The sequence below is a fragment of the Camelus ferus genome, chromosome 17 (assembly GCF_009834535.1).
Source record: "Camelus ferus isolate YT-003-E chromosome 17, BCGSAC_Cfer_1.0, whole genome shotgun sequence".
In the NCBI taxonomy this organism is placed as follows: domain Eukaryota; kingdom Metazoa; phylum Chordata; class Mammalia; order Artiodactyla; family Camelidae; genus Camelus; species Camelus ferus.
In genome coordinates this window covers 45,119,442-45,142,716 of record NC_045712.1, presented here as the reverse complement: position 1 = coordinate 45,142,716, position 23,275 = coordinate 45,119,442, and the positions used below count along the sequence as shown (strand labels likewise).

Sequence of the window (23,275 nt, the reverse complement as noted above, 5' to 3'; positions counted from 1 at the left end):
TGTATGGAGCATGAACATTTAAAAACTTGTAAATTTTTTACACCAGAAATGATACCTCATTGTTGCTTTGCCTCCTTTTAAAAAGTCGTTAAGATTGTTGGATGAAGAAGAAGCAACTGACAGTGATTTAAGAGCAAAATTCAAGGAACGCTGGCAGAGAACACCATCCAATGACCTCTATAAGCCTTTAAGAGCAGGTAAAAATATGCATGAATGACTTTCACTTAAGCTCTCAATTTCTAGCCACAATTTTGCTTGATTAAATTAAGCTCCATTGTAAACCTGTTTTTACTGTGACTGGTATTATGAAAATCCAGGTTTGTTTATTCAGTTCAGTGTAAGATAAATAACAAAGGTAATCCATGTTCATTATGAGAAGTTCACATTCTTAAGAAGGGTAGAAAGTAAAAGTTAAAATGGTCCTGTAACTCTCATTTCCTATTCCAAGCTCGATGCATATTTTAAAAACATAAATGAGATTGTGTTATATGTATGGTTTTATAATTTCATTTCACTTAGTCGTGACTCCTCGGTGGTAAAAGATGAGTTTTAACAGTCAACCTGAAGCCAAATTATTATTTTTAAGACTTTGGTTGTTAAGATTTTGTGCTTGTTGAAATAAATGACGTTCTTCCTGGTAACTAGAAATTTGTTTTATTTCTCTGTAGAAGTAATTAATACTATTGAGATTTTTCTAAAAATATATCTGCTTTCTTTTAAGTCAAAATGAAGGAGTGATCCTGAAAGAGGAATACTTTTTTTTTCTCTACTCCTGAATGTTTTTTTTTTATTGAAGTATAGTCAAGGTACAATGTTGTGTTAATTTCTGGTGTACACCATAGTGATTCATTTATACATACATATATTCCTTTTCATACTGTTTTTCATTATAGGCCATTACAAGGTATTGAATACAGTTCCCTGTGCTGTGCATTAGGACCTTGTTGTTTATCTGTTTTATGTATAGTAGTTGCAAATCCCAAACTCCAAACTTACTCCCACCTCACCTTCTTTCCCCTCTGGTAACCATACATTTGTTTTTCTGATGTCTGTGAGTCTGTTTCTGTTTTGTAATTTCATTTGTGTCATTTTTTTAGATTCCACATATAAATGATATCGTGTGGTATTTTCCTTTCTCTTTCTGGCTTCACTTAGTATGACAGTCTTCAGGTCCTTCCATGTTGTTGCAAATGGCATTGTTTTATTCTTTTTTGTGGCTGAGTAGTATTTCATTGTATATATAGACCATGACTTCTTTACCCAGTCATCTGTCAATGGACATTTAGGTTGCTTCCATGTCTTGACTGTTGAATAGTGCTGCCATGAACATTGGGGTGTGTGTATCTTTTGGAATTCGAGGTTTTTTTTTTTTTTTTTTAACATTTTTTATTGAGTTATAGTCATTTTACAGTGTTGTGTCAAATTCCAGTGTACAGCACAATTTTTCAGTTATACATGAACATATATATATTCATTGTCACATTGTTTTTTGCTGTGAGTTACCATAATGGAATTTGAGTTTTTGAGAGAGAAATACTTTTAAAATAAATTGTAATAATTTTTGGAGTGAGTGTTTTCTTTCTACATTAATTGTAGGAAAAGATTAGACTAATAACAAATAGCTTTTATTTGGTGAACAGTAACCACAAATGTATTTTAAGGTATAACTGTGCTTTTGCTTTATAATTGATTTTTGTCATTTTTCCAAAAACAAAAATGCAGAGACTGACAGGAGCTCAGTTTCTGTTATCTAGTGAATTGGGCCTTATAGAAGAGAGAAACAAGTAAAGTTGGAGAACAGAGATAAAAGTACAACCAGCCCATAAACATTGCTGTTAAAATCAATGCTGTGCCCTGGTAACATTTCCCTCCCCACCCTCCTCCAGAGGGAAGCAACTTCAGAACCGTTTTGGACAAAGCAGTGCAGGCAGATGGGCAGGTGAAAGAACGTTACCAGGCTCACCGGGACACCATCGCACTTCTGTGTAAGCCCGAGCCCGAGCTGAACGCTGCCATCCCTTCTGCTAACCCGGCAAAGACCATGCAGGGCAGCGAGGTGAGGAGATGCGTTTTGATGGGAGTGTCATCTGCTTATGAAAACTGTGCTCAAGCCATTATATATGATGAATTGTCAATTTCTTTCTTTATTGGCATCTTTTTAAAAATGCTGATGTACATTGAGGTGGTTGTTTTTAAAGTAGAATGATATACACGCTGGGTGAAAAGTAATTATACTAATATTACTCCTTTAACAATAATGTCTGTTTATTGAATGCCTCCTATGAACTGGGCACTGTATTCTAGGTACTTCATATGTTCACAGTATTTAATACAAGTTTTATAAAAGGGAAAAGCTTGGAAGTAAGTATAGGAACTTCCTTGAAGTGGAAGGACTGGATCTGGCCAGATACTCTTCTGACCACAGAGTGTTTGTTCCTTATGTCAGTCTATACTGCCTTCCACCGTGTGCCACTGGGACTACCTGTGAAGGGAAGGTTGTCAAGGTGTGCATGTTAATAAATGGATAACACCGTCATGGCGTTTCTACTGGTGACAGGAAGGAGGAAATCAGTGGGGCATGTGACTCACAAAGTCCTGACAGAGGAGAACGTGCATGTATGATCTAGTGGCTGAGCATTGTGAGGCCATGTAGGAGGGGAAGACAGAGGCCCTGAAGCACACAGGAAAGTCAGCCAGAGGGCAAGAAATAGTGCTGAAACTTCTTGAAAAAGCTGAATTTTCTGAGACCATAGTTATCAGAAGTTATCATTGTTGTTCCTTATTTGTCTTTCCACAGAAGCATTCATGTATTTATTCAGCTAAGGCTCAATGGAGTTCTACTCTGTAAGGCAGTGTGCTAGGCACTTCGGAAAATTCACACATGATACACTGCCTTTACCCTCAATTTATGATCCATGTGGAAGATTAGACATATACAAGGATGACTGCAACCCAGGGTAGAAATTAAAAAGTGTCATAACTATAGAAAGTTTACTGTGAGCATTTAGGTGACAAAGTACTTTTCCAGCATTTGAAGCTCCTCTCTTAGGAGGCTTTTTAAGAAATCGGCACATCATGAGAACAGTAGACAGGCAGAAACACGTGTAGGATCTGAGAAGCCTGAGTGAGTGGGTGTGTCAAGAGTGGCTGCTGCAGGTTCAGTGGGAACCAGCCCCCAAAGTGAAGAGAAGAGGGGTAATCGAACGTGCACAGAACCTGAATCTAAAGGCGGGGGACCTGAGGAAACAGCAAATACCAGTCAGATGCTCTGAGGAAGTAGGAGGGAAAAGGAGAGTGGTTAGAGGAGTAATTTGTGAAGAAAAGATTCTGTACATCCACAGAACAGCAACAAACTCTGGCCTGTTTTTATTTTAGAAAAAAAAAAAATCTATGTTTAGTATCCTCTTTCTTTTTAGTGTCATGTATGTGACTCAGAGCTGATACAGCTTTTGTCCTTTGATTCTTCTGCTTCCTGTAGAAAAGCAGAAATTTGTTTTTGCTGAGCAAAATCAGAATTAGCATGTGCTGATTTGTTATTTTATTCAGCTATAGTAATAGCTATTTTGTTACTCCATAGTGGTATTAGAGAAGGGAAGAAAACTTCAATATGAAGTTATTTTACTGAAATTAGATTTTCTGCGTAGAGGCAGCCAAAATTTTTTCAGTATTCTGTGTGTTCATTTATTATGTGCCTTTATCGAAAAAGCTGTTTGTGTTTATCAAAGCTGTTTCAGGTAGTTGTCATTGTAGTTGATGACACATTAGCCAGACTTTTTAATGAGAAAACCTCAGTTATTTGAATTGCTAATTACTAAAATGGTACAAAGTACATGTTTTATTAAGAGGTCCAAGCATAGTAGGTAGGGCTGTTTTTTATTATGAAGGGACTAACTATCTAGTTATTTATCTTTCTTCTATTTGGGCATCTGGTTTTAGATACTGAGATATTCTGAAAAATTTTGCAGGCTGTTGGTAATTGGTATTTAAAGATTCTTCTTAAAGTACGTAGGACCCTGGGTTGGGATTGTGCTCCTGTGATCGACTGGGATTTGGAAAATCTAGTCTACACTTGTCCGGCCAAGCCAGCTGAGATAATACCCACTGGTACTCACAGTGTTGAATGTGCCTGGGGTGAGGAGGGGCACCGTTGAGAAAACCTTCATCTCCTCCGAGGTAGTGCGTGAAGTGGCACGGTCCACAGCTTTGTGCTCTCCAAGGCTCGCTTTGTTCACACAACGGCACCTTATAGACTAGTAGATGATTTGTAAACACAGCTTTTACCCTTAGTCTTTCGTAACAGAAAGTTTCTGGACAAGTGCTGAGGCTGGCTGGCACCTGTTCATTCCTTTGTTCAGCAAACAATTGTGGAAGTCCTCCTGTGCACCAGGAGCCGTGGCACCTGGCCCCTAACTTGCAGAGCTGGAAAGCTCCTGTCTAGGTTAGCTTCAGTGTGGGGTACGCAGTCACATCCCCGCTGTTCTCTTGGCTGTGGAGATACTCTCGTGTCTGCCTATTCTGAACATGAAACGATAAGGTCTGAAAAGTAAAGCTGAAAATTTCACTGAAAGCATTTCTCACGTGCCGCTGTGTATTCGGTGCTGTCAGATGCTGCAGAGTTTTATCGTTTGAAACGAGGTTGGCAAACTATGGCCTGTGGTCGAGATCCAGCCTGCCTCCTGTTTTGTATGGCCTGTGAGCCAAGGATGCTTTTAATACTTTTTTCAAAAGTCAAAAGAATAATGTTTAATAATGTTTAAAGTGACATGTGCACTTCATATGAAGTTCAGATCTGTGTTCATAAATGAGTTTTTGTTGGGACCCAGCCGCACTCATTCATGTACATTTTGTCTGCGGCTGCTTTCGTCCTACAAAGGCAGAGTGGAGTAGTTTCAACAGAGACTATGGCTCACGAAGCCAGATTTCTGTCTGGTCCTATACAGGCCCCTGGTCTGAAAGATGAAGTACAGGCAGCCTAGGTGATCTCATGCCTTGTTTACCCTTTTCTCCCTCTGTTCTGTCTTTTGTTTACCATGCTTCAGTTAGACTGGCTTTTTTTCTTTCATTGAACCTGCTCAGCTTGTTCTGCCCCAGGACTTTTGCTTTTCTTTCTGTTGGGGGTCTTTCTTCCCTTTGCATCGTTACTACCTCTTTTTCACTACAGCCTCCCACGCCACCCTTTCCCCCTCTCTGTCATTGTCTCCAGTATTACTGTATATTACTCTATTTTCATGTATTTGTTTAATCCTCTCCTCCTCTCCTCTGCTCCCCAAATGAAGGAAAGGACTCTGTTTTTGTTAATAGTTGTATTGTAGAACCTAGTACAGCACCTGATACTCAACATTCAAAAAATATTTGTCCATAGAATGATAACCACTTGCAACCTAACTTAATAAAGGGATATCATTAACTGCAGTTGAAAGCTAATTGGAGCTGTTTATAAAACATAGAAGTAAATACTACAAGACTCTTACTATTTTCTTATTTTTTAATCAAGGTGTAATTGACATACAAGATTATATAGTTTTAGGTGTACATCATAATGGTTTGATATGTATATATATTGCAAAATGATCACCGCAGTAAGTCTAGTCAACATGGGTCACCATAAATTGTGCAGAATTTTTTTTTCCCTTGTGATGAGAACTTTTGAGATTTACTCCCTTAGCAACCTTCAAATATGCCATGCAGTGTTACTAATTACAGTTGTGGTGCTGCACAGTACATCCCCATGACTGACTTCTTTTATAACTGGAAGTTTGTACTTTTTTACTTCTTCACCCATTTCATATGCTTCCCCTCCCTTGCCTCTGGCAACCACCAGTCTATTCTTTGTAACTACTATCTTGTTTTTTTTTTTGTTTTTTTTTTTTTAAGATTCCACGTATACATGAAATTATATGTATTTGTCTTTCTTTGTCTGACTTATTTCACTTAGCATAGTACCATCAAGGTCCATCCATGTTTTCACAAATGGCAAGTTTCCTTTCTTTCTCATGATTGAATAATATTCCATTATGTATATATACCACATTTTCTTTTCCATTTGTCTGTTGATGGACATTTAGGTTGTTTCCATATCTTGACTATTGTAAATAATGCTGCAGTGAACATGGGGGTGCATAGGAATTCTAATTATTTATGTACTTTAACTTGATAACATGTTAAGTTTCAAACTTGAGTTCATAGGAATATTTAGGCAGTGGTTTTTTTCTTAGTATCCTGGTCGTTCATTTGTGGAAACAGTTTAATTTCACCCTTGTTAAGATGAGGGCAGTATCATACAATTTAAAATATGGTTAAACTAGTGTATGACAAAAAAAAAAAAAAGGAGGATGTTTTTCATACAAGAAATCTCTTCTAATTTTGTGTGGTAGCCTGAAAGTTCATTTGTAAATTGGTTGTTTCAAATGGCATTTTTCCCACAGACCTAGAATTACAGCATTTTGGAATAGATTAGGATTTATTAAATAGCTGTTAGGTCCTTCTTTATCCTCTGATTAGAAAATCGACCACCATAAAAGTTAGGAAGTTTAGCTCTTCTTCATAATGGAGCTGATATTAGAGCTTGTGGTTCTTAAAATTCTGGGGGAATTCTCTTCCCACACTACTCTGCTGCCCTGTGGATGGATACTTTTTCACTGAAGAGGATGCTGTATCCATGTGAACCGTGTTTGTCTTAAATTCCTTAGTGGCTAACCTGGGGATATTGTCACACACTTTTGGTCCATTTGATAAGAGGATCTTAGTTCCTATGCTATGTAAGAGACATTCAGTGTATTTCAAGATAATAGTGTTAACAGTGTTCCTGACTTTCAGCTTTATTTACTAGGCTATTTTTAAAAACCACTTCTGCATATCCCTATTTCTCCCCCACTTTATTTTACTTGCCCCCCCCCCCCTTTTTAAGAATTTCTAGCTTTTCTTAGATACAACTTACATAGAGGGAAAAATGACATTTTTTACTCTTAATAACCAAGCAACCTTCACATAGGTTTGTAGTCATGGTTGAGGTTCCATTATCACTTTAAATATGCCAACAGATAAAACTGTCACCACCTTTTCAAATTTATATGCTGTTACATCCCCCCAATACAAAATGTGTCACATAATTACAGAAATAGTTACAATTCAGCTAAATAAAGGATACTTTAGTTCTTGATCTATTCCTCATTGTTCCTCTGTTCCTGTCTGAATGCTTAGATGCCTAAGTCTCATGAGTCCACAGTGCACACAAAGTATAGAGTTACATGGTGAAACCCAGCTACCAGTCAGTGATAATGAGTGCTGTTGACTGAACACTTAGCTTGTGTTAGAAATTACACAGAGCACTTCTATGGATTATTTCAGTCTTTACAACCGTCCTGAGATACAGGTACTATTATTATTATTGTTTTTCAGATGAGAAAATAGAGCTTTCCAGGTAAACTGCCCCGGGTTACACAATAACTAAGCCCATTATATTCACTAAGGGAATATTGTCACAGTTCAGATTTTTTTTTATGTATTTGTGTTTCACTTTGCTGGACAACTAGGTTCACTTGTTAACTATATTCAGGTTTTGATTTAATTTTGTGTTTTGGATATGTAAAAAGTTTATGATTCAAAAGGTACATGCGCAGAAATCTCATTCCTATTTTTCCCACCTTGTTCCCGTCTGTTCTCTTTAACTAACAATATTCATTAATTTCTGGTTTGTCCTTAGTGCTTTTCTTTTTGCAAAAAATACATATGTACATAGATGCACATAATATATTGTGTGTGTGTATCTTTATATTCTGATTTTCCTTCTCTCTTACTCAAAATGCAACATACTACGTATATGCTTTTGCACCTTTTTTTCATTTAACAATATAGCCTGAAAGTCATTTGGAAGCAGGATTTTTATCCACTTTCTTAAAATCAGATTTTACTTTAACAGACTTTGCCTTGTCCATCCAGGTATGATTCTTTCTCCTCTTCATTCCTTGTAGAGTGTCTGTGGTTTGATGCTTCTTGGACCTCTAGGAGTCACATTTCTTTCCACTGCTCTGCGTGCTAAGAGACTCTGAATTTAAGATAGGACACTTAGGAGATATGGTGGTAACAGAGGCCAAAATTTAGAAGAAGCTTGAGACTTTCCCTGAAGTCTTTGGTCTTCACATAGGAAGGTCACTCTGGATGCTCTTGTCAAGGAGCTAAGGAGGGTTGTGGGCTGAAGACAAGACAACTCCTTAGAAACAGGCAGTAGGTAAGGAGATCCTTTGGAGTTGCAAGTGCTACTGGTAAGAATAAAGATGGGTGTAGATGGGGTTCAGGGTTGGCCCCTTTTTCCTTTGTCTTTCCCCACTTTCTTTCTGGGAGCATCACTGGCAGGCGGAATAGAGGGTTTGGGGGTGATGTTCTCCCTGGCTATCTGAGCGAAAGTGTGACGAGATGTGAGTGAAAGGGGGCAGCTCCTAAGTGGCCTTCAAGGGCACTTGGACACTGTAACACTGTTACCAGAAAGGGATGTTTATGAATCATGTGAGGGTTAGTCCGAGGCTGCCTGGACTCAATAAGAGGCAAAACTCATGATGTCAGGAAAGATACAGAATCCTCTCTCCCTCTTTCTCTCCCAGTATATAAAATAAACACGTGGTTTATAGCATCCGTATCTCTCTGTCTCTCTTTCTTTCTTTGTCTAGGGTGCTCGCTCGCTCTCTGTCTCTGTCTCTGTCTCTCATCTCTCTCATCTCTCTCATCTCTCTCTCATCTCTCCCTCTCCTTCCCTCCCTCTCCTGCCCATCTCTTTCTCTCTCTCTCAGTCTTGCTATGTCGGCAAAATAGGGTGTCTACTTACTTGACAGAAACATACCTTCCCCTCTTCAAAGTCACGAGAGATGCAGTATAGTGTCGAGTGAGTGGTAAGAGCGGTTTTGGAGTTGGGTGGACTTAAGTCTCAAATTTCATCTCTGCTTCTTTAATAGCTGTGTAACCTCTGGCGTGTTACTTAGTTTTTCTGACCCTCAGTTTCTCCATCTGTGGAGAGGTAATAAATACATATACCCTGTGAGATACTGTAAGGAATACATTAAATTATATTTGTTAAGTGTTTGGGACAGTGCCTGGCACATAATAAATGTTCAGTAAATCATAGCTCTTGCTACTGTTACAGTTTTTGCTCCTGCTGCTATGATCTGAATCCACTAAAGGTACAATGTCTGTATCTAAATAAACATGATGTGCAGTTTATACTTGGCTCTTGGAGAAGTCATCTCTCCCTGACCTTGGATGAACCTTTGTATATATGTCTCTTCTTGAAATTGGCTTCTGGGTTTTTTGGCAATTAAACTAAAAAAAATTTTGTTTTGTTTGTTTAGGTTGTAAATGTCTTAAAATCCTTATTGACAAATCTTGATGAAGTAAAGAAGGAAAGAGAGGGGCTGGAGAATGACCTGAAATCAGTGAATTTTGACATGACAAGCAAATTTTTGACTGCTCTGGCTCAAGATGGTGTGATAAATGAAGAAGCTATTTCTGTAACTGAACTGGATCGAATCTATGGAGGTCTTACCACTAAAGTCCAAGAATCTCTAAAGAAACAGGAAGGGCTCCTTAAAAATATTCAGGTAAAGTTTATGTACTTTAGTAAGGTTTGTAATTTAAAGAAGCACAGGAGGGATAAGCCTGGACTAAGTCTGTGTCCATGTAGGATTGTGTTTATTCCGAGTGTTACGTAGTAAATAGAAATTGGTAAACATTATTGGTTATATTTTGATACCCACTGAATTTTTGATGTTTTTACTTAAGGAAAGATTTGAAGTACTGTTTTACTCCAAAAATAATCTATTAGGTAAACATACAGTAATTCCTGCATGTTATCATATATGTTTTCATTTAGGAAAGTATCAGTGCAAATGTTATGAGCTATATTAATGTGCTAAATAAATATAACTGCATGAATCTTTCTTTTAACAAGGTCTCACACCAGGAATTTTCGAAAATGAAACAATCTAATAATGAAGCTAACTTAAGAGAAGAAGTTTTGAAGAATTTAGCTACTGCGTATGACAACTTTGTTGAACTTGTAGCTAATTTGAAGGAGGGCACAAAGGTATGAAGCGCAAAAGAAATGACAGCTAACTGACCAGTATAGATGTGGAAATACAGTTTGGGAAGTTAAGGTGTTTGCAGTTGGACCAAATTATTCTTTGTCTTGAATTTCTTAGCTTTACTGCCTTTTGCCCCGAGAGCTTTGTTACAAGTGGGAGAAAGCTTAATGAAGGTGGTAATATTTCATGGGAACTTTGAAGAATGAATTTTATATCTCATCAGGCGGTGGGTGGGGGGATAGGCATTCCAGGTACCAGGAGTTAGCACAGAGATGTCAAAAGTCAGGGACACTTTGTTGGGGGATAGGAAGTTGGCCAATTTGAGTGACCAGTGAGGGAACAGGAGTAGTCAGAGCTGATCTGTGGTGGGGAAGGGGGTGGGCATGTCTTTTATATTCTGTGCTGATGGTTTGAATGATGATAGATTTGTGATCTGCCTGTGTCTCAGAGTGCTTACTAAATATGTTTTAAGTATTTTCTTGCCTTTCCTTTAAATAGTTTAGGGAAATGCTTATACTTGTTTTTACCAATTACTTTGCTTTTGAGGGAACAAGTGATTTTTAAGTTTTTTAGATATGTAATTCCTTTTGGTAATTTAACTCCATAATGATCACTGAATATAGGTATCTTGATGTAAATATGGTAGATACAATGTAAAACCCTCTGAAGAGAGCATAGACATACTTCCAGAGAGGGGATAGTAAAATAACATTTTAATTTGGGTTAAAATGCTTTGTTGAAATAGGTAAGCTGAGAAAACTCTCCAGAGTGCCTTTGGAAATTCTTCTAAGGGTTTCTGAAATGACACCTGCATTTCTGAAGTGAATGTGCAAATTTAACACTTCCATTTAAATAGGTTTAGTGTCTTTATTAAGTTAGTTGACTTTTCTCTAGGAATTGGGAACATGTTCATGTTCATGAAACGTCTTAACTTGTTGCCATTTAATTTTGGAGGACAGTGCTTTCTAAAGATGATTTTGTTTTTATTTTCTTAGGGAGTCTTCGGTCATATTTAATGTTAAGGTACTAGACTAAGACACATGACTGTGTCTCATGTAGAGGATTTTAGTTCTTTAGCTTTAACCATCACTGACAAATGAGCTTTAGATTGTGTTCCTCCTTAGATTAAAACATTGCTCAGGTTTCCCGCTTGTGTTTGTTCTTTGCTCATAGTTTTACAATGAGCTGACTGAAATACTCGTCAGGTTCCAAAACAAATGCAGCGATATAGTGTTTGCACGGAAGACAGAAAGAGATGAACTCTTAAAGTAAGTTTGTTTTATGTATCAGATTGTATTTTGAAGTATTCTTCTTTTAAGAAATCATTTCTGCTACCTCTTTTTAAAAAATCCTATGTGGAGACTTCTGCAGTGAGTTGGCAGAGTGAGATAGCAATCTCCTTCCTTCCCTCCGTGGTGTTTTACAAAGCAGCAAGCAAACTGGGTGGTCTGAGAACAGAAGGATGAGAAGGAGCAGAAACTCTGGGTGTAGGAGTATGGCGATGTCACAGAAATGATGGCAGAACAGGGCATCGGAGCTCAGGAAATGCAGATAAGCATAAGCAGTTTACCTCAAAGTTGCAAATATGTTCCTCATAGGAAACTAGAGCTGTAGAACATGAGGGAGACGGGGCGACAGCTCAGGAAATGTCAGCAAAATCACTTTCTGGAGGAGCCTACTGAGGAAGCCGACAAGTAACATAGGACCCGCATGGTGCTGAGTACTCAGTCAACAGAAAGCTGATGCAGTATCGGAATGAAGATACAGTGTTCATTAAGGGAAAAAGAGAACACAGTTTTACAAAACTTAATAGATGGAGAACATTCACTGAAATAATAGTGTCACAGAACAGATGAAAGTTTTACCATGAATTAAAAAAAAAGCTTATGAAGCAGGCACTTTAAGGAACAACACAAAAAAATGCCAGAACTCAAGGAAAGCGATAAGAAAACAGGAGTGGATGTCAGGATTCAGGAAACAAGCGGAAGAGAAGAACAAAGGCATCACAGGTACAGGATGAAACAGGAAGGAACAAAGAGGAGAACAGACAGTGAGGAGAACACAGGAGCTCAGAGTGGAGAATAAGTAATCAAAGAAAAGGAAACCAAAGTAAAGAAAGAGCTAAAAAGGACTAGAGAAGGTGGGCAAAGAAGATCCAATACATATAAAACTGAAGTCCCTTCGAAGAAGAAAAAATCAAAACATTTGATTTTTTCTTCAGACAGAACAAACTTCTAATGATATTATTCAAGAACATTTCCATAAAATAAGTGAAAGCTTGTTCAAAGGGTATATATCGTTTGTTCAGGAAAAATGAACAAGAACTGTCAACACCAAGGCATGTAAAGTATTAGCCTTAAAAGATAAGGCAGAATCCTTTAGGCAGTCAGGCAAAAAGATGAAGCCAGTTTATAAAAAGGTGAAAAAATGTCGGTAGGCAGCACTGCATGCCAGCAGAGGGTGGGGTGATTGCTGTTGGAACTCAAGGAATGTGAGCCAAGACGTGAGCCAAAGGGTTTATGTGCACACTGCCCTTCAGGTGCGTACAAAGTCACTGTGTTCATTCTAGTGAACATGCAGAACCCAGAGACGGTTACGCTCATGGGCCTTTCTTGAGCCCTTCAGATGACCTGACCGTTGTTCTCTCTGTCCACAGTGAACCTGTTTTCCACAGAAGCAGGAGAAGTTACGAGTTACCTCCTCCCGCCCCCAGTAAAGAGCAGGACCCGGTTGTTTTCAGTCTTCCTTCTAAACCTTTAAAAGGCAAATCATAAGAATGCCTTTTAAATGGTTCTAGAGATTTAAATAAAAACCCCTCCAGATTTGTCTTACTGATAAGGAAAGTCTGACAGAGTTAACTAAAACAAAAGTCTTCAGACCAGCTTCATTTATGAATGTGGATGTGAAAGTCCTAAATAAAATACTTGCCATTGATATTCTCCAGTATCTCCCTGTCATGGTATAGCATCCTTCTAATGTGTTTCTGAAAAAGGAGAAGATAAAAATTCACATTTGAGTTGGTTTACTTCTGATAAGGAAGTTCTGAACAGGTTCTTAAGAAGTAAAGAATAATAGTTGTCTGTGGGAGTGAATGGTGGAGTGAGAATCTGTAGGTAGTGGTCTGTCACTGTTTAGTTTTTGAATCAAGTGAATATATTTTCAGAAAATTATATTAATCTAAATAATTAAAGGGATTTTATCTTTTATAGTCACAACCAAGTAGTCTATAATTTTATTTTTCAGATTGTGTACCCCAGCATTTTTCCTTTTTGGGGAGGGGAGCTGTGGAACCCTTTGTTCAAACTCAATCTTGCAGAGAACCCCAGTTTGTGAAACATAAAAATGGATCTGTAATTTAATAGCTTTGATTTATATAATTAGCAAGTGGGTAGGAAATTCTCATTTGTCCTATAAGTGTTATTTACTCCAGCCATCTCTGGAGTTTATCAAAGTATTATGTTTTATATGCTTTATAATATAATTATACATGTTAGATATTATGATTAAATATTCAATATCTAATTAAATAATTTAAATTATATAAGTAATTATAAACAGATATTTTAAATATAAGTGTTTTACTGTATATGAGATAATACATATATTAGATGTTTCAAAATCTAACCATTTAAAATTTTTATATTTATTAAAAACTTACAGTTTATATTGTGAGGATTTATTACAAATTTACCAACGTTAACTGGTACTTTTGATTTCTTGATGAATATGTGTTAGTTTTCTTTGTATGTCTAATGTCTAATTTAACTTCCAACTGAGATTGTTTTTGAGAGTGTAAGTGTGGTCTGGGGGACTCTGGAAATTGCTGTTAATTGTTATAGCAGGACAGCAGGTGCTGTTGCAGACACTTTGGGTCATGTCATGTTTACTGTGTGTGCATCAGTACAGTAAGAAGTTGGTTGATACCAAGTATTTCACAGAGTGCATTTTATTTTATTAGAGTTTTGATTAGTGAGATTTGGGGGTGCATTCCGGTTTACTGTTAGAGGAGACTTTAACGTATTAAAAAATGTTAATACTATAATTTAATCGTCTTTTTAAGAATCTGTCTTTAATGAATTTACTTTAATAGATTATCAGGTATCTTTTAACGTAAAATATTTCAGTGTCACATTTTGAATATATTCAGAAAATTTTCATCAAGAAATTTGCACCATGGTTTGAATGGGTTCACTTTCTCACTGTTGTTTTGTCTTCTGCAAACACTGGTATGATACAGTGATTAAAATATTAGCTAGGTGACTATGAACAGTTGTAGTTTTCTGATAATTTTTAGATGATCATTTAGGAGTTTCTCAACTAGGGAGGAGGGAAATAGCTCAGTGGTAGAGCACATGCTTAGCATGCACGAGGTCCTGGGTTCAATCCCTAGTACCTCCGTTAAAAGAAAAAAAAGAGTTTCTCCTCTAGGGGACGACCTCTTGTTAGAGAGAGGGCAGTCTCTTAGGGATGGCTTGCCTGGTTTGACATGCTACTTACTCTCGCTGTGACTGATGTCTGAAATAGTTTACCTATTCTTCAGAAATAGAATAAGAACTAACTTTACTTTATTCAATTGTAGGAAGAAAGAAGATTTCAGTTAGTTCTAGTCAAGAACAAAAATGTACTATATTTTAAAATACCGTCACTGTTTTGAGTCTATTTTCTGTGTTTCATATATGAAGAAAAGAAAGAAAACAATCTGGTGTTTTGTATGCCTTGGTTTTCAAAATTGTGTTAATTTCTCACACTTCTGTCTTTGATAAGGGACTTGCAACAAAGCATTGCCAGAGAACCTAGTGCTCCTTCAATTCCTACACCTGCATATCAGTCCTCTCCAGCAGGGGGACGTGCTCCCACTCCTCCAACTCCAGCGCCAAGAACCATGCCGGTCAGTAAGCAACCACATTTTTAAAAGGGAAGTTTTATGTTACAGCTTGCTTGCTGTAAAGGATAAAACAGACTTTACGTTATAGAGAGATACTGGTCACCACTTTCATCAGGACCAACCTTCTGATGCTTTGCAGTGTGAAGAATACAGCATCTCTCATGAATTCTTGTCCCAGAATGTTTCACTTAAATCTAATCAAGTCTTTAGAACCGACTTTCACTTTGTAGCAAATACATTGATAAAACAAGAAGTTAAATCTTGCCATTAGAAAATGCTTGGACAGTCAAGAACTGGGACATTCTATGAGACACCCAGCTTGGTCTTTTCTAAAAGTGAATGTCATAGAAAAAAAAAAGTCAGGGGCGTTGTCTAGATTAAAAGAGGAAAGATTCATAATAATCAGATGCAACCCATGAACCTCAATTGGATCTTGGTTCATAAAAACACCTAAAAGAGCTTTTTTGTGATAAATAGAGAAACTTGAATGTGGAGTGGATACTCGATGATATTAGGGAGTAATTACTCATTTTCTCAGGGTGAAATGGTATTGTGATTATATAGGAGAATATTAGGACTTGTATGATGAAATCTTTAGGGCTGGTGTTCTGAAGTTTGCAATTTAACTTTCAAGTGGTTCTGCAAATATATAGATAGATAAATATATGGATATAGCTAAAGATAAAGCAGATATAGCCAAATGTTAGTAATTAATGAATTGGTAAATAGGTGATTATTTATGGTAATATTCTTTTAAGTTTTCTGGTGTTTGAAATTTTTCCTGTGAAAACTCATGGGGCCAAGAGGAGATTACAGTAATAAACTGTACCTGGCCCACTCCTTCCTCCCACCTCAAATGTCTGACCATTGATGGGCGCAGGAATGAGCAGTAAATGATTAACTATTCGCCATCAGGAAGAGAGCAGTGGCTATGGAGTATCCACAAATTGGAGAATTATTTTTCAGCTACATTTGTAGAGTGATAAGCCCACATTTAACAATGGGAATTAGAAATATATTTGGTTGGATTCTAGAGTTTCTCATATGCCCTCATTTATTTTAATTGATGATTTTACAGAGACATGATGCATCTTATAGTCAGTGCTGACTTTTTCTTACAGCCTACTAAGCCCCAGCCCCCAGCCCGGCCTCCACCTCCTGTGCTTCCAGCAAATCGAACTCCTGCTCCAGCTCCAGCTCCAGCTCCAGCTCCAGTGGGCACCGGGACCACTGCACCAGCTCCATCACAGACTCCTGGTTCAGCTCCCCCTCCACAGGCCCAGGGACCCCCATACCCCACCTATCCAGGGTATCCCGGGTAAGGCTGAAACTTTTGTACATCCTAATGAATTAGCTAATATTTCTAGCTCTGGTTAAATTTTTTTTTAAGTGTAGTCAGTTTACAGTGTTGTCTTAATTTCTGATATACAGCATAGCGATTCATTTATGCATATATATAAATATATTCCTTTTCATATTCTTTTCACCATAGGCCATTACAAGGTATTAAATATAGTTCCCTGTGCTATACAGTAGGACCTTGTTGTTTATCTATTTTATGTATAGTAGTTAGTATCTGCAAATCCTGAACTCTCAATTTATCCCTCTCCACCCCTGCCCCGCCTTGGTAACGATAAGTTTGTCTTCTTTGTGAGTCTGTTTCTGATTTCTAAATAAGTTCATTTGTGTCATTTTTTTAAGATTCCACATATAAGTAATATCATATGGTATTTTTCTTTCTCTCTCTGGCTTACTTCACTTAGTATGATGATCTCCAGGTCTATCCATGTTGCTGCAAATGGCATTATTTCACTTTTTTTAATGACTGCATAGTATCACATTGTGTATATATACAACAGCTTCTTTATCCATTCATCTGTCTATGGCCATTTAGTTTGCTTCCATGTCTTGGCTATTGTAAATAGTGCTGCTTAGTTAATCTTTTAAAAACAAAGTTATCCCTTCTCTGAATGGAAGTGTCATAAATGAAAAAGCTTGTCAGCTCACAAGGAAATATACGTTAAATAATGTTACAGTCATTTTATTTGAGTAGTTGAATAGCCATTTCCCAGGCTTATTTAATATGTTTTTAGTTCTTACATATGGGGTTTATATTAAACGTCATCTTTACTGTATGGAATTCAGAATATGTTTCCTTGGTTGTCTTCACTTAGGTGTGATAACCCAATGGGTGCTTTTCCTGAGCTTAGCATAGCAAGATTGATAAGGTCTTATTTACATACCTATGCTTTGAAGTCTTGGCATTCTGATCAGCTGTTGAATAGAAATCTATCAAATTATGCATGTGCCTTTTTTTTTTTTAAGTTTAAATTTTTTTTTTATTTTGGAGGGGATTAGGTTTATTTATTTAAAGTTTGCTTGTTGATTTTATTATTATTAATTTTTTTATGGAGGTACCAGGGATTGAACCCAGGACCTCATGCATGCTAAGCACACACTCTACCACTGAGCTATATCCTCCCCCTGCTTGTACTTTCTTAAAAATCATCTTTCTTTGGGATAATTTTTTTAATCTTAAAAATCCAGAATTTAACTACCTTTTGAGATGTCTTCCAAACTGTACTTAGTATATTATCTCTTCCAAATATTAAAATTTTGTGAACAGTAAATTTATGAGCATTACAGTGTACATTGAATTTTGTGAAACAGAAATGTTCTTAGGTTGCCACGTTAAAATGAGGGGTCTCTGTTTTTATTCTTTGTTTATAGTTGAATATTTAGTCTTACTTCCTTCCAACAATCTTATTTTTTGGGTAGTATTAAACACTTGGTTTTCTTCCATTTCAGTTAATAACAGGATAGAGCACATTTCTCTAGCAAGTACCTTGATACAGCTGCTTTTTCTCTCCACTGTTCTTCAGTAGACTGAGAAATAGAGAAAAATGGCTTTCTAGAGAAAAACTTCATTTTAGAATAATTATGTTTTATTTTCTAGTACTTGATTTACCAATCCAGTGTTTTTGTGTTCTTCTTCCTATCAGGTATTGCCAAATGCCCATGCCCATGGGCTATAATCCTTACGCATACTGGCCAGTATAATATGCCGTATCCACCCGTGTATCACCAGACCCCTGGACAGGCTCCGTACCCGGGACCCCAGCAGCCTTCATACCCCTTCCCTCAGCCCCCACAGCAGTCTTACTATCCACAGCAGTAATATGTCAGCTCAGAAGCTCAGCTGGTTCTGTTCAAAGGGAAAGAAATACCAACCCTGCAATAAGTATACTAAACTCTACGCTCTGGTTAATATAACGTACTCTACTGTACTGAATGCAGTGTGTAATTGCTGTCTGCGGCTAAAAGCTGTGCCCAGTTCCACATTTGATTGCACATTGAGATTTGCTGCTGTTGCAGTACAAACACTAGGTACAATAGGATTTGAAATAAATCACATTACAATTCATGAAAGTTGAAAATGAGAAGTTAAACCCACAAGTGAAATGTTTGAAATGATTGTACTTATGTCTACATAAGACGTGATTGGAACATCAGATACTTATTACAATGACGGTTTAAGTACTGGTATTTGAGAAAACTAAGTTTTCTTTCTCTTTTGGTTTATTGATTTGGTTTAATTTTCATTATGCTATTTTGCATAATCAAAACACTGTAAATCTTATAATTTAAAAATAAATTCCTTAAGAACAATTGTCATTGTTATGTTTTGTCATTGATTCTCATTACTGTCTAATTTCTTTCTGGTATTAGTCTCTCATTTTATATGTACGTAAGTTAAACAGATACTGTGTTAAGTGCATGATTAGTGCAAGGTTAATAGTCAGGTTCTAGTACATTTTATAGGAAAACCAAATGAATAATACCATGATTTATTTTTCATAGGCTGATTAGTAAGTTAATTTTGCCATTTACTTTGAAAAAGTCCTATAATGTGGAAGAAACACAATTGCTACCAAAGAGTCTTCAAATAAATATACAAATAAATATGTATAGTTAATGTTTTACGATTAGCTTCTCCAAGAAATCGATGCAAATTGTAGTAATTTTTTTTCATAACCTAGTTAAAATAAATACATGTCATTAACAATACTATCTAATGTATTGGAATTGTTTAAAGAAAATTTACTTGTACCCTTCTACTCCTTTTTTTCACCTTACTGTCTTAACCTACTAACATTTAATGCACAATGTATGTGAATAGATCTAAGCCCTTTCATTTTTATGATCCTAAAAGATTGAACTATTTTATAATTCAGGGAGTGCGCAAAACAATTGTTGGGAGCATATGCCAATTCTGGAATAGGCTGTGTATTTAATTTTTATGTCTGCTGTTAGGGTAACTAATCACTGTATAAACCTCAGTGAGACATGCATCGTGGAGTGAGAGAACGAGAAAGGAATGAGTTGTCTAATATCACAGTGGGATCTGTTCTGTGTGAGGTTCATTTCTGAACACACCAGGCATATGAGCAGATTTCCAGCGAACCTGTTTATGTTTATTTTCTAAGTTTTAACGCTGACCTTTTTTTGCATTATTTTTTCACTTAAGTGATACTGTCAGTTGGTCCACTGTTGTTCTCATTTGACAGTTTGGGTTTATAGTTTAAATGTTGGACTGAGGGTGTGATTGTAAAAGGAGTGAGTTGGTTTAAAATATATGTAAATTAAAAAAAATCTTACTTTATTGTTGTATGTAGAAAACTTGAGGCATGTTACTTCAATATAAATGAACTTTACATGGAATACTGAAATTGGTTTAAAGTACAGTAGTTAAAACAAACCTTGGCAAAAATAGTTCTTTACATATCATAGCTAAGTTTTATTAATGTGGAATCCTCAAAGTATGACATGGGCTTGTTTGACTCGTGTAAATGGCACTTAATTTCTATATTCTTCTTATTCAAGGTATCATTACTAACATGAGATACTCAGTGAGGTTAGGAATATTCCAAATTGCTAGTTTATGATTCCCAATGATGCAGAAAAAAGAAAAAAAAAGTTGGCCTGAATATTCTCTTGGGGAAAGAAGGCACTAAAGAAAAGCGTTAAGAGCATCCGAGGGCCAGAAGAGAAGTTGCAAGGCCATTTGACCCATTCCCGTGCTCAGACCTGCTCCCCGAGAGCCACGGGGAGTCTGCTCAGAAACTTTAGAGAAGGAGGCTCCACAGCCCCTCGTCGCAGCCTCCCCAGCATGCCTGACTCGCTCAATTCTGTTAGCAAACCGTGGCTCATCCCCTCTCGTCAGTCCGCTCATCCTTTAGATGATGGAAGATGCTTTCTTTTGGTCACCTGAGTCTTGGTACAGATAGATGACCAGGTTTCTGCAGCCCTTCATTGCTGGGTCTGTCTGCAAGGGGCTGTCTAGTTCCATTAAGGTGGCTCATGGAAGGAAGTTGCTCTTGTGTCTATTTTGCATTCTAGCTAACAAGAAGGAAGCCCTCACTGGGATTATTTTTGTTACCATACTTCTTAATCCTTTGCTTAACTTCCCATATTCCCCAGAATACCCTAAATAGTTGTTACGGATAATGCTTTTTATTTAGAGGTAGGAGAGTGTTACTGTGGTTCAGGTGTGTTGTCCCTATGTTTATAATTAGGCTTTTTGACAATCTTTCTAAACTAAAGAAAGGACATCATTCCTGGACCATTTATGTTGGGATTTGTAATACTGTTTTCAATATGGACTGTATTTCAACTAATAAAGCTCTGCACAGAAGAGCTGGTCTGAAGTGGGGGGAAAACTAACTTCTCTCATTCCTTGTTCCTAGTTGGGAGACAGACAGGCTTCACTCTTCTCAGTCTGGCGTAAAGTACTGGTCTACTCCTGTGCCCCCCTTGGTCTTTATTCTCATTTAAGAAAAATAGTCGTATGTCACTGCAGTCTTTGTGCTGCACCCAACGATTTATGGACTCCCCCTCCCCAAATCTAAGTAGTTGCAGAAAAACAAAAAAAGAACAAGGCTTCGCGGAGCCTTCTGTCCCTGATTTTCTATCCCAGTCAGCAGCCTTTCTAGTCAAAACAGATTTAAAAAGTATTTTCCATGAGAGCATTACAGTTTGCAAAAGTGCTTTGTACACATCTTCTAGTTTCATAAACATGGCAAAATGCAATTTGTTAAGTAGGTCTCAGTTTGCTAATGAATTTTTTTTTAAACAGTATATTGGAAGAATCTTGCTACAACCTTGTGGCATTTTTTTTTTTTTTTGGACACTTGCAATTATTAGTTGATTCACAGTACAGAACAGGATACAAAGTAGAAAAACAGTGCTATAGCATTATAATTACTAGTTTAAAAATAGGCTTTAAAACTGGTTGATTATAAGATTTACACTGAAGAGCAAAGGAGGAAAAATTATATTTTTAAAGAAAAAGAGAATATTCAGGCTTTATTTCTGGTATGAAGTTTATATTTTTTAAAAAATCCTATATTATCACACCAGAGATTTTAGATTCTTTTCTGGTTACAAACATTGCTGGTAGTTGGATTATATTTTTATTGTATTCATTTCTCTTAGGGAGAAAATTGTAAAGAAAACAAAAGGTTCCAGATGAAATGTATCCTAGAAATAAAAGTTGAAAGATTCTTACTTCCTTGTAGTATGAATTCTTATTTAAAGTGTTTATGCCTCAGCTTTTGTATTTCTATAATTTCTTCAATAAATAGTGGTTTGGGAAATTAAAAAAAATACCCACAGACTAAATGCATAAGACTGAAAAAATAATGTTTTTTTGTGTTTTCTTACAGCTGTCAACCCTATAATTGATCAAGGGTGGAGCAATTTTTCATCATGTATGATTTGGCCCTTTTCTTTCGGATGAATAATCTCTTCTTCAGGGGTAATTTTAGGGGTTAATTTTTGGAAATGTTTGGCAAGATTACCACATTCAGTTGATCAGGGGAATGGGAGACGGTGAAATACGTTCATCTTTTAAAACATAACTTCTTATTTTCTTCCTACTTCTCCCGTGTTTTAAGGTCAGATGCAGTTTTACTATGTAGCTCAGGATACACAATTTATCCGAAAATGTATTGATTCCGTATGTCTTTGAAATATATTGAAGTTGAACATGCTAGCTCTAGGAATGAATCGGTATTCTGAATCCCTGTTATTTGCATTGAAAATCTGTAGCAATTGGCATAGTTAAATCTTTTGTTGTTGTTTGGTTTTTACTTACTTGGCATCTGGGTTGGGCGGTACAGAGAGTTCTCACTGAGGGGCCTGGGAACCTTGGTGTGTGGGGTGAGAGGACACCGGGGACCTACAGGACTCTCCCCAGTAACTTGGGTTCAGATGCAGCCTAAAGGAAAGTGACTTGAGAGGCTCTGCCTGTGGTGGGTGGGGCGGGATGGCGGTGGGGGTGGGAGGGAGGAGGGGCTGCTTCAGTTTATGACCGCTGGGCGGGCGGGATTGGTCTAGGAACTGCCTGTGCCCCAGAGAGCCGCAGGCAGGCCACTGCTAACCAGGGTCCCCGGGCACTGGCCTGGTCTTGCCTTTGTACATAATTCATCCGGGGCACATACGAGTTGTCGGCCTTAGCACTCTGCCCGCAGGGGGACCCTGGCTTCTGTCAGCTCTGTGGCTCCTGATACCCTTCCTTTTTGCTTAAAAGCTGCTTACGTCCTTTTCAGCCAATGACACCTGGTGATACAAGTAAACAGGTACAAGTCTTATACCTTCGTGTTTCTTTTTAAGTTTTCCTGTATTTGTAACTGTTTAAGTCTACGCATTTTGAAGCCATGTGATTCATATTCATGCCAGTGATGTCTGTTGTGAACATGAGGTGACCCTTTTCTGTTCCTTTTTCACTTTTCAATTTGTTAAATACATTTTCGCCGCTGTTTTTTCCTTTCTGGATGCATTAGCGAATTTTCTAACTTGCATGTGCTTGCCTTGGTTTTAGGTGGTAAGATTTAGTTATAGGACTCAGATTTTTTGTGTGTGTGTGGGTGTAATCTAATAGGAAAGTTGAACTAATTTACAGCTTTGTTAAAATTATAATCCTATGACCTTTTGACGTTTCGTCTGTATGGAATAGGTATTTTGTTTCCTTTTCCTATCTTTCATTGCTTGAATTATGTTTTCTTTTTTCTAATTGTTCTGAACATTAATACTCTTATTTTCTTCCCTCCATTCTCAGCCAGCTCTTGTCTTTTTCTTATATATTTTTGTAGACAGGGTTTAGACATGTTGTTAGTGTCCTATTGTTATGGTATGCATTTCCTCTTGATTACAGTTGCTGACCATTGCTGTCCATTTTTTTTAAATTCGGTTTTATTATTACTCAGTTTATTTTGTTGCTTGCTTTGTCTCTTCAGGTGTTTCTTCCTTGCCTTTTAGC

At 37.1% G+C, this 23,275-nt stretch overlaps 1 protein-coding gene across 1 annotated transcript in view; it reads left to right on the top strand.

Annotated features, from left to right (window-relative positions):
* Positions 1–21,522, top strand: part of PDCD6IP (programmed cell death 6 interacting protein) — a 60,692-nt gene extending 39,170 nt beyond the window's left edge. The window contains 9 exon segments of the mRNA XM_032459296.1: positions 86–197; positions 1,887–2,056; positions 9,339–9,587; positions 9,938–10,072; positions 11,244–11,338; positions 14,835–14,958; positions 16,077–16,273; positions 17,958–18,003; positions 18,005–21,522. Coding sequence (XP_032315187.1) covers positions 86–197; positions 1,887–2,056; positions 9,339–9,587; positions 9,938–10,072; positions 11,244–11,338; positions 14,835–14,958; positions 16,077–16,273; positions 17,958–18,003; positions 18,005–18,133 — 1,257 coding nt within the window. The 3' untranslated portion in view covers positions 18,134–21,522.
* The last annotated feature ends 1,753 nt before the right edge of the window (positions 21,523–23,275 follow it).